Source organism: Pelobates fuscus, chromosome 4, assembly GCF_036172605.1.
Source record: "Pelobates fuscus isolate aPelFus1 chromosome 4, aPelFus1.pri, whole genome shotgun sequence".
NCBI lineage: Eukaryota > Metazoa > Chordata > Amphibia > Anura > Pelobatidae > Pelobates > Pelobates fuscus.
In genome coordinates, this window is record NC_086320.1 from 391,552,200 (window position 1) to 391,564,782 (window position 12,583).

Sequence of the window (12,583 nt, forward strand, 5' to 3'; positions counted from 1 at the left end):
GAGATACACATTGACACACAGATTTCATACAGATACATACACAGATATACAGACACATATAGACACATAAACTGACAGACATACTTACACAGACACATAAACTGACAGACATGCTGACACACACACAAACACATACTGAGATACATTTACAGACACACACACAGACCTACTGACAGACATACTGGCACACACCCAGACAGACATACTGGCACACACCCAGACAGACATACTGACAACCAGACAGACATACTGACACCCAGACCGACATACTGACACACACACACAGACATACTGACACACACACACACAGACATACTGACACACACACACACAGACATACTGACACACACATATGTAAACTTTAAAGCCCCCCTCCAGCTTCCTACCTACCCTGGGGTCCAGTGTGCTGGCTTGAGTGGTTGGGAGTTGGGGACTGGCTCTCTTTGCTCAGTCCCCCTCCTCGCTGCCTCCTGGCCCAGCCTCCCCCCCGCGCGGCTCATCATCTCTGAGGGAGGAAGTGACTCGCAGACGTCACTTCCTCCCAGGTTGCCATAAAGCAAGGGGCCCGGTCAACCGGGCCCCTGCTAAAATGTGCTCACCCTAAGTGTATTGGCCACCTGGTGAGCCCCATTAAAGTATTGGCCCCCAGTGCAGCCGCAATACCAGCACCGCGTGCCCATGGGTGGGGGTGGGGGAAATTTTCTTATGCAGGCTACGGGCGGCGGGGCCACGGGACAGCTGCTTTGGGCCCACCAGGAGTAACTAGGCCTGGGGCAGCTGACCCGTTTTCCCCACGTTAAAGACGGCCCTGGTGGTACTATGTCGAGACCACTATGGAAATAATTTCGGCATGAGGACTTCGTAGGTCTGGGGTTTTGAACCACTTTGCAACCCGCCAGGAGAGCATTTTTTGGAGGGAAGGTGCCTTAGAATAAAGGAAACAAATGCTCCCTGAGAGCCAGGTGGAGCATCCCGTATTGCAGAAACAGGAGCTCCCAAAAGTTGAGCAGCAAAAGCACCAAACGCCCTGGAACTATTTTGGGCATAGAACCTTGTGTGCAGCCGGTCTGAACTTTGACACGGTGGCATTTCCCCTACACTGCATGAGTCTGAGCACTATTTTGACAACTTGGGCACTCAGATAAGGGCTATTGGGAGATGTATAATATGTGGGGTTATTGTATGTTTTTATTATGTTTTGGGGTACTTTTATGTTTTTATATTTTTGTGTTTGTGTCTCTGTTCCTGGGAGATAATCAGCTTACAGGCCCAGAAATTCATAGGATGGGCTTGTTCCAGGACCGAGAGGCTCCTCGAGGACACCAATCAAGCCACGTGACTGGGGCAGAAGCACTGAGGTTTTTCCCCAGTTCCAGCTAGGAAGCGGTTCTTGGCGGAGGTACCCAGCCGGGGTACAGGGAGCTCCGCTACAGACCTTCCTGAGCTAAAGTTAATAACGGTGCAGCCAGCCTGTCAGGTTAATCTGCCAGTCTGTGTAAGTCCACCCATAGGTAACCCGATAGAAAGGAAAGCGGAGGCAAGCAGACCCAAAACCAAGGCAGCAGCAACATGGACTTGCAAGAAAAGTCAAAGTGTTTAGGGCTTACGGCAATGATGGCCAGCATTGATGCAGAGATGGGTATGCAGGCAATGGCTTTAGTGGTCATTGTTAGTAGGAGAGTCTAACAGTACGCCAGATACTGCACAACCTCAGGTCTCATTCTCAGAGTGATATTAGAATTGATTTACCTGCCACATGTATATTGATTTAACATTTTCAAAGGTTTGGAAGGAAAAGGGTGGTCATAGCAAATATTGAAATACATAGCTACATAGGTGGAAAAGAGACATGCATCCATCAAGTTCACCCTTTCTGACATTGTTTTTGCTGTTCATCCAAAAAAAAGCAAAGAAAAAAGTTTGAAGTGCTTTCCAATTTTGCAATAAACTTTGAAAAGAATCCTTCTTGACACCAAAATGGCAGTTAGATGTCTCCTTGGATCAAGAAGCTATTACCCCACTAATTAGAAATGATATCCCTGAATGTTAATTGTTAATGTTATTGTAATGGATTCCCTATACTCCGACTGAGTATATCCGTTGAAGAGTCTCCCAGGTCCCGAAGTGAAGCAGTGATTATAGCTCTGTATACCCAAACTTCAGCCAAGACTTGATGAAGGGTACAAAACAAACTGTTTTATTAGGACCGAGTGGCCTGTTTATATACACAGACCCCCAGCAGTGGGTCTCCATTCCATACAATGGTAAGCCCGTCCAGGCATCTCTGTGCCTGGGAGATAAGGGAGCTTGTTTTAGCTTAAACTAATTATCTCCCAGGCATTAGAGGTACAAAATATTACAAAAAACACCCCAAAATACACATAATATTGATAGGAACCACCACAAGTATTATATCCCTGAATAGCCTGTATCTGAGCGCCCAAGTTCTCCAAATAGCGCTTAAATCCATGAATTCTAGTCGAATCTTCCCATGCCCAAAACAGTTCGAGGACATTTGGTGCTTTTGCTGGTCACCTTTGGGAAATTCCCATACAAAATCAAACGATTGTTTCCCCTGGCTCATAGGTAGCGAATGTTCACATGATTTGTGCGAAGATTTCCACGGAACAGCGCTCTCCTTTCTTGTCTGGAACAGAAGAAGGTGTTGGTACAAAGTCACCAAGGTTCGCGAGTATCCGTCTTTGAGTTCCAGACAACCAAGTGCCGCTGCCTGCGTTCGGGAGACAAGATGAACGCTGTTTTTCAGCGCACGTGTTGTTCAGTTATATGAACAGCGGCCACCCAAAGACAGCACTTGTGGTTGTTTTGGAGTTAACGAGCCAGGGGGTGATCGGTGTTCGGTAGGTTGCATTTATCGAATGAAGAAAAAACACTTTAGGTTCGGGGAAACTTGAACTAGGGGGAACTGTTCTTAGAAGCAGAGATATAGTGAGTTTGTCACAGTTATGTGAGACTTCACATCCTTATTGTTTTTACTGTTAAGAACGATTTCCTTTGCCATAGACTAAATCTCATTTCTTCCAGTCTAAATGAGTAACCCTGTGTTCTATGTATAGTCCTGTTTATGAATAGATTTTCAGACAATAGTTTGTAATTGTCCCAAATAAATGTGTATAACGCAATTACATCCCCTCTATGGCGCCATTTCTAAACTAAACCGATTTAAATTTGTTAACCTTTCTTTATAACTAAAATGTCCCATTCCTTTTATTAATGCACTTTTTCTAGTGCCATAATGACCTTCTTTAGAACAGGTGCCCAGAATCACACAGCATATTCAAGGTGTGGTCTTACCAGTGATTTATAAAGAGTAAAAATTATTAATTAATTTTCCTGGCAACATATAATATCCCTGTTTATTGATTTAGATGTTTCTTCTGGTCACTCACTTTGCATTTTGTTAATGAATAAAAATAAGCTTTTCTGTTTTTGAAAGCATTCTTACTTTACAACATTTATAACACCTCCCTAAAATAATAACACATTAGTATAATATACATTATATCTTTATATCTCTCTCTATATATATCTGATTGCGAATGAAACTTATTTTCACCAAATGCATGTTGTTGTTGTGGTTAATACTATTATGTGTAACAGTGATATGTTACCGGGGAGTATAGCTAGATACCGGGGATGGAGAATGGAATAGGAAATCGTTTAACTAAATACTATAGATTAGTTTAAGCCTTATACTTGTTGTTTGTGTGAGCCTGTGTTAAAAGAAGGAAATGTGGTGTAGTTTGTTTACAGCCGGTAGAGCTGGTTGGGCTCCTGCCACGTGTCTTCTGGCCCTGGTCACTGGGCAGAGTCTATCCTTCCATTCAGCTCCAGCTGCCAACCACATAATGCTGTCCTTCCATAGAGCTCCAGCAGTGCACCACACATTGTTGTCCTTCCATGGTGCTCCATCTGCCCACCACACAATGCTGTCCTTCCATGGTGCTCCATCTGCCTACCACACAATGCTGTCCTTCCATGGAGCTCCAACAGCACATGGAGCTCCAGTTGCCAACCACACATTGCTGTCCTTCCATGGAGCTGCCATGGTGCTCCATCTGCCCACCACACAATGCTGTCCTTCCATGGAGCTCCAGCAGTGCACAACCCCGGGTCACTCCCTCCATGGCAGTGCACAACCTCCATGGCACTCCATCTGCCTACCACACAATGCTGTCCTTCCATGGTGCTCCATCTGCCTACCACACAATGCTGTCCTTCCATGGAGCTCCATCTGCCTACCACACATTGCTGTCCTTCCATGGTGCTCCATCTGCCTACCACACAATGCTGTCCTTCCATGGAGCTCCAACAGCACATGGAGCTCCAGTTGCCAACCACACATTGCTGTCCTTCCATGGAGCTGCCACTGCCCACCACACATTGCTGAGCTTCCATGGATCTCAAGCAGCGCACCACACAATGCTGTTCTTCAGCAGAGCACCACACAAATCTGTCTTTCCATGAAGCTCCAGCTGTCCCCCCACACCATGCTGTCCTAGCATGGTGCTCCAACAGCACATGGGACTCCACCATGCTGTCCTAGCATGGTGCTCCAACAGCACATGGAGCTCCAACTGCCAAACACACAATGAATGCTGTCTTTCAATAGAGCTCCAGCTGCACCCCACACAATGCTGTCCTTCAATGGATCTCAAGCAGCGCACCACACATTGCTGTCTTTTCATGGAGCTCCAGATGCCAAACACACAATGAAGGCTGTCTTTCAATAGAGCTCCAGCTGCACCCCACACATTGCTGTTTTTTCATGGAGCTCCAGATGCCAACCACACATTGCTGTCTTTTCATGGAGCTCCAGATACCAACCACACAATGCTGTCCTTCAATGGATCTCAAGCAGCGCACCACTAACTGCTGTCCTTTCATGGAGCTCCAGCTGCCCACCACACCATGCTATTCTTCCATGGAGCTACAGCTGCCCACCAAACAATGATGTCCTTCCATGAAGTTCCAGCAGTGCACCACAGATTATGCTGTCCTTCCATGGAGCTCCATCTGCCCATCATGAGAGGGTTAGTAAAGTGACACAATTCACATGTTCTCATTAATGTGGGTAACTTACAACTTTTTCAATCAGGCTCGACTCAAGCTTACACTCACACTCACCAGTCTGTTGGCTGTCCCAGCGCAGCTCATGATTTCTGTTCAGTATGAGAAGGTTTGCTGAGCATTTTACACTTGTGTAGTCTTGTAGTGCAATAAGGTCTCCACTATATACAGCATTAAGTAGTACAGGGTCAGTGCAGAGCAATGGTGGTTGCTGAACAGGTTTGGCAGAGCATTTCACATACACAGAGGGTCTCGTCGACCTGTAACTCAGTTTCTTCTGGATTTGCCACTGCTCTAACTTCTCTGCTTCTAATTGAAGAGACCGCAAAGCACTGGACGAAAAGGGAAACCTATAGGACGACATATTCTGTGATATTCTACTACCTCTATGGCCCCCAATATCTACTAGATATCTATTTTAACAAGAGACCTGTTATATTCTCTGATACATCCCCTAACACTCCAAGCCTACTAAGAAAAAAATCAGAAAAAAAAAATCAGAATTAGAGAGCTCGATATATTAGGTACAATTTGGGGTCACTCAGAACTGTCCCAGTCTCTATATTAGGGACAATCCCAGGTCACTCAGAGCTCTCCCAGTCTCTATATTAGGGACAATCCCGGGTCACTCAGACCTCTCCCAGTCTTTATATTAGGGATGATCCCATGTCACTCAGAGCTCTCACAGTCTCTATATATTAGGGACAATCCCATGTCACTTAGAGCTCTTCCATTCTCTATATTGGGGACAATCTTGGGTCACTCAGAGCTCTCCCAGTCTTTATATTAGGGACAATCCCGGGTCACTCAGAGCTCTCCCACTCTCTATATTGGGGACAATCCCGGGTCACTCAGAGCTCTCCCAGTCTCTATATTAGGGACAATCCCAAGTCACTCAGAGCTCTCCCAGTCTCTATATTAGGGATGACCCCGGGTCACTCAGAGCTCTCCCAGTCTCTATTTTAGGGACAATCCCAGGTCACTCAGAGTTCTCCCAGTCTCTATATTAGGGCCAATCCCAGGTCACTCAGAGCTCTCCCAGTCTCTATATTAGGGCCAATCCCAGGTCACTCAGAGCTCTCCCAGTCTCTATATTAGGGCCAATCCCAGGTCACTCAGAGCTCTCCCAATCTCTATATTGGGGACAATCCCGGGTCACTCAGAGCTCTCCCAGTCTCTATATTAGGGATAATCCCAGGTCACTCAGAGCTCTCCCAGTCTTTATATTAGGGACAATCCCAGGTCACTCAGAGCTCTCCCAGTCTCTATATTAGGGATAATCCCAGGTCACTCAGAGCTCTCCCAGTCTTTATATTAGGGACAATCCCAGGTCACTCAGAGCTCTCCCAGTCTCTATATTAGGGATGATCCTGGGTCACTCAGAGCTCTCCCAGTCTCTATATTAGGGCCAATCCCGGGTCACTCAGAGCTCTCCCACTCTCTATATTGGGGACAATCCCGGGTCACTCAGAGCTCTAACACTCTCTATATTATGAACAATCCCGGGTCACTCTGAGCATTGCATCAGACTATCTCTGTATTAGATTGACTGACTGTTGCAGGTTCGTATTAGGGACCCTTGAAGGACTTTGAAATGTTTTGTATTAGGGTGCTACCCTTACAGTTGGTCTCTGGCTTGCAGCCTGTCTCTTCCTTGGTTAGCTGTTGCTCATGCCCCTAGCTGTCTGTCTTTGGCTTGCCATTCTTGGCTGACTGTCTGTCATTCCACTAGCTTGCCACCTCTAGCTTTCTTGGCTTGCGGTCTCTTGCACCCCTTGCTTTTTCAGTTTCCTAGTCGGTTGTGTCTTGCTTGTCTGACTGGCTCTGGCCCCTAGTTGGCTGACTATCTTACTTGGCTAAGTCTCTCACACACTATCTCTTGCTCCCCTGTCTCAGACCTTCTGTCTCTCTCTTTTCTATGGATTGCAGTCCCACCCCTTCTTGGCTTTCTCTCTTCTCCCCTGACTGTCTCAGACTGGCTGTCTCTTGCTCTCCTTGCTGGCTGGTGATATCTGACTGACTGCCTCTCCTTTCTATGGATGGCCACCTAACTCTTGGATGGCTGATTCAGGCTGAATGTCTCCCCTGACCTGCTATCTGTTTCAGGGTGACTGTCAGTCTGAGATTGTTGTTTCTTACTCCCCTTACTGGCTGGTTACATCTGACTGTCTCTTGGTTCCTTGAGTAACTGTCTCAAGTCGGCTAGGTCTTTCTTTTGTTGCAGACTGTGTGACTCCTCTGGCTGGTCATCTAGGACTGTCTGGCGCTTGCTGCTGTCTCTTTCTCCCTCTTTGTAGTGCCTGACAGACTGCCTCTCTCCTCTGAGTGCCTGACTTGGGCTGTCTCGCTCTCTCCTCGGAGTGTATAACTCAGGCTGTCTCTCTCTGCCTCCTCGGAGTGCCTGACTTATGCTGTCTCTCTCCTCGAAGTGCCTGACTCAGGATGTCTCTCTCTCTCTCTCTGCTCGGAGTGCCTGACTTAGGCTGCCTCTCTCTCTCCTCGAAGTGCCTGACTCAGGCTGTCTCTCTCTGTCTCCTCGGATTGCCTGACTTAGGCTGTCTCTCTCTCTCCTCGAAGTGCCTGACTCAGGCTGTCTCTCTCTGTCTCCTCGGAGTGCCTGACTTAGGCTGTCTCTCTCTCTCCTCGAAGTGCCTGACTCAGGCTGTCTCTCTCTCTCTCTCCCTCTCTCCTCGGAGTGTATAACTCAGGCTCTCTCTCCTCAGAGTGCCTGGCTAAGGCTGTCTCTCTCTCTCTCTCTCTCTCTCTCCTCAGAGTGGATAACTCAGGCTCTCTCTCCTCGGAGTGCCTCGCTCAGGCTGTGTGTCTCTCTCTCTCTCTCCTCGGAGTGCCTCGCTCAGGCTGTGTCTCTCTCTCTCTCTCTCTCTCTCCTCGGAGTGCCTCGCTCAGGCTGTCTCTCTCTCTCTCTCTCTCTCTCCTCGGAGTGCCTGGCTCAGGCTGTCTCTCTCTCTCTCTCTCTCTCTCCTCGGAGTGCCTGGCTCAGGCTGTCTTTCTCCCTCCAGCTGTTTTTTTTCTCTGAGCGTGGGATTCAGACTGCAGGTTATTAATATCTTTTCCAGTTACACGATCCCCTCAACCTGTAAACGTTAAGGACAGTCGCTCAGTTCTGTTCCGGGTTTACTTTGCCAGTTAACCTCATTCTTTTATTTTAACCAGTAACCTCCATCTTTGTCACTGTGAAAGGGGTCCAAAGCCTCTGTTCTTGAGACAGCAGTGTTTGTTTGGTGATCTCACAGAGTGTCATGGCTGTGATTGGCGAGAAGAATATTAGGGTGCACACTAAACCAAACACAATGTCAATAGACACAGCCGGGCCACCATCTTCCATCTGTTTATGCCAAGTTTCCGTGATCGAGCCATTTTGGGCAGACTGGATGGGCTGAATGGTTCTTATCTATCGTCACATTCTATGCATTACTCCGAGAGAAACCAGTGGGTCCGTAATCTTCAACACATAATTCAAATAATAAAAAGAATTATATAAGTGAGGACTTACTCTTCAATGGACTGGTTTTATTTTACTGCACTCATAGCATTTTAGTAGTGTTGTCGCGAACCCGAAATTTTCGGTTCGCGAACGGCGAACGCGAACTTCCGCAAATGTTCGCGAACCGCGCGAACCGCCATTGACTTCAATGGGCAGGCAAATTTTAAAACCAACAGGGACTCTTTCTGGCCACAAAAGTGATGGAAAAGTTGTTTCAAGGGGACTAACACCTGGACTGTGGCATGCCGGAGGGGGATCCATGGCAAAACTCCCATGGAAAATTGCACAGTTGATGCAGAGTCTGCTTTTAATCCATAAAGGGCAGAAATCACCTAACATTGACACCTGTGCTCAAAGCCCCTGATACACACTGACACCCTTATACGCTGTGTAAAGCATACTATTTAATTTGATCAGCATGGCCACTTGAGTTTTTATAGTTTTCACGCTGCTTGTAGTTTATATATGGTTCACAAAAATCAAACAAACGATAAAGTAAACATGTAATTGAATATTCTTTCAAACCCTTACACATTGTGTGTACGTATTTTTTGTCTTAAGTTTGTGGCTTTAAAGAGGTTTACGTTGTTTCTATGATGTGCATAACATGTTCTTGTAAATGTTAAATTTTTCCTGGAATTGTAATTTTTGAATCTGAATAAAGATAGTCAAATCCCTGATACACACTGACACAGAGCAGAATAGGGACTGTTCCCCCTACATAGGGTCACTTGGCAGATATGGATTGACACCAATCCTAATGATCCCTGATACACACTGACACAGAGCAGAATAGAGACTGTTCCCCCTACATAGGGTCACTTGGCAGATATGGATTGACACCTATCCTCAAAACCCCTGATACACACTGACACAGAGCAGAATAGGGACTGTTCCTCCTACATAGGGTCACTTGGCAGATATGGATTGACACCTGTCCTCAAAACCCCTGATACACACTGACACAGAGCAGAATAGGGACTGTTCCCCCTACATAGGGTCACTTGGCAGAAATGGATTGACACCTGTCCTCAAAACCCCTGATACACACTGACACAGAGCAGAATAGGGACTGTTCCCCCTACATAGGGTCACTTGGCAGATATGGATTGACACCTGTCCTCAAAACCCCTGATACACACTGACACAGAGCAGAATAGGGACTGTTCCCCCTACATAGGGTCACTTGGCAGAAATGGATTGACACCTGTCCTCAAAACCCCTGATACACACTGACACAGAGCAGAATAGAGACTGTTCCCCGTCCACAGAGACCATGATACACACTGACACAGAGCAGAATAGAGACTGTTCCCCGTCCACAGAGTCCATGATACACACTGACACAGAGCAGAATAGAGACTGTTCCCCGTCCACAGAGACCATGATACACACTGACAAAGAGCAGAATAGAGACTGTTCCCCGTCCACAGAGACCATGATACACACTGACACAGAGCAGAATAGAGACTGTTCCCCGTCCACAGAGTCCATGATACACACTGACACAGAGCAGAATAGAGACTGTTCACCGTCCACAGAGACCATGATACACACTGACACAGAGCAGAATAGGGACTGTTCCCCCTACATAGGGTCACTTGGCAGATATGGATTGACACCTGTCCTCAAAACCCCTGATACACACTGACACAGAGCAGAATAGAGACTGTTCCCTGTCCACAGAGACCATGATACACACTGACACAGAGCAGAATAGAGACTGTTCACCGTCCACAGAGACCATGATACACACTGACACAGAGCAGAATAGGGACTGTTCCCCCTACATAGGGTCACTTGGAAGATATGGATTGACACCTGTCCTCAAAACCCCTGATACACACTGACACAGAGCAGAATAGGGACTGTTCCCCCTACATATGGTCACTTGGCAGATATGGATTGACACCTGTCCTCAAAACCCCTGATACACACTGACACAGAGCAGAATAGAGACTGTTCCCTGTCCACAGAGACCATGATACACACTGACACAGAGCAGAATAGAGACTGTTCCCCGTCCACAGAGACCATGATACACACTGACACAGAGCAGAATAGAGACTGTTCACCGTCCACAGAGACCATGATACACACTGACACAGAGCAGAATAGAGACTGTTCCCCGTCCACAGAGTCCATGATACACACTGACACAGAGCAGAATAGAGACTGTTCCCCGTCCACAGAGATCATGATACACACTGACAAAGAGCAGAATAGAGACTGTTCACCGTCCACAGAGACCATGATACACACTGACACAGAGCAGAATAGAGACTGTTCCCCGTCCACAGAGTCCATGATACACACTGACACAGAGCAGAATAGAGACTGTTCCCCGTCCACAGAGACCATGATACACACTGACACAGAGCAGAATAGAGACTGTTCCCCGTCCACAGAGACCATGATACACACTGACACAGAGCAGAATAGAGACTGTTACCCCTACATAGGGTCACTTGGCAGGTATGGATTGACACCTGTCCTCAAAGCCCATGATACACACTGGGGGGAGCTACTGTCCTCCCCAACCCCTGCGCGGTGGGTGGGGGCCATAAATCACAATGGGGGGACCTACTGTCCTCCCCCCCTCGGCCCCCACCCCTGCGCGGTGGGTGGGGGCCATAAATCACAATGGGGGGGCCTACTTTCCTCCCCCCTGGCCCCCATCCCTGCGCGGTGGGTGGGGGGCATAAATCACAATGGGACGGACCTACTGATAGGAGTGGAGTATTGTTCATATCAGTTTAATACCTTCCGCGTCTCCTATCAGTGGACGTGTATATGGCAGCCATTTTAGGAACCGCACACCTGGGACCCGAGCAAGGTCACCTCGTTCAAGCTGCTCTGGTTCCTTGATGAGCCAGCTGCCCGTGAGTTAACATGTCCCGTGGAGAAGCACTCTGTCCTGTAAAGCCTCACCACAAAAAAATTAAATAAATAACAGCACTCGGAGTGGTGAGTTTAGTAAATGTTCATATCAGTTTAATACCTTCCGCGTCTCCTATCAGTGGACGTGTAAATGGCAGAGATTTTTAATTGTTGAATCACCTCCCCTTTTTAGGCCAAGGTGGGAAGATGCTTAGACCACTGGTATATTGGTTCCATCTTGGAGGATTTTTTTTTGGTTTGGTTTTTGAAGCCACAGTGCTGCACCAGTGGGCCTAACAATTAGGCATGTACACATGCCTGAAAAATTTGGTATTGTTGCAGCCGCTGCTGTAGCAGCGGCCAGAAAAATTGATGTTTGTTTCAGAGGCAGAAAGTGCCCTAAAACATGGCGGCTTGAACCCTAGTTGGTGGCGGATAAGTCACGCAAGTCAAACGTCATTCAGAGCTAAAATACAGCAGCGTGTGGACCATTTTTAGCCCAAGGCAGCTCATCTCATCAGGCCTTTTTTAATCGAATGTATCGCCCAGTGTCAGTCCCTTCGGGATCCATCCCTCATTCATCTTAATAAAGGTGAGGTAATGTAGACTTTTTTGACCTAGGCGACTTCTCTTCTCAGTGACAATACCTCCTGCTGCACTGAAGGTCCTTTCTGACAGGACACTTGAAGCGGGGCAGGCCAGAAGTTCTATCGCAAATTGGGATAGCTCAGGCCACAGGTCAAGCCTGCACACCCAGTAGTCAAGGGGTTCATCGCTCCTCAGAGTGTCGATATCTGCAGTTAAGGCGAGGTAGTCTGCTACCTGTCGGTCGAGTCGCTCTCTGAGGGTGGATCCCGAAGGGCTGTGGTGATGCATAGGACTTAAAAAGGTACGCATGTCCTCCATCAACAACACGTCTTTAAAGCGTCCTGTCCTTGCCGGCGTGGTCGTGGGAGGAGGAGGAGGAGGAGGATGACTTCCACCTCTCCCCCTGTTAGATTCCCGTTGTGCTGTGACATCACCCTTATACGCTGTGTAAAGCATACTTTTTAATTTATTTTGCAAATGCTGCATCCTTTCCGACTTGTTGTAATTCGGTAACATTTC

At 47.4% G+C, this 12,583-nt stretch overlaps 1 protein-coding gene across 7 annotated transcripts in view; it reads right to left on the reverse strand.

Annotated features, from left to right (window-relative positions):
• ASB10 (ankyrin repeat and SOCS box containing 10) overlaps positions 1-5,568 on the reverse strand; it is a 34,799-nt gene extending 29,231 nt beyond the window's left edge. For all 7 annotated transcript variants that reach the window (XR_010090799.1, XR_010090798.1, XR_010090800.1 and 4 more), the window contains exon 1: positions 5,149-5,568. Coding sequence is in view for 2 of the 7 variants with exons in the window: in XM_063452959.1 (XP_063309029.1) it covers positions 5,149-5,455 (307 nt within the window). In the remaining 5 variants the exon portion in view is untranslated. The remainder of the gene's footprint in view (positions 1-5,148) is intronic.
• Between the last annotated feature and the right edge of the window lie 7,015 nt (positions 5,569-12,583).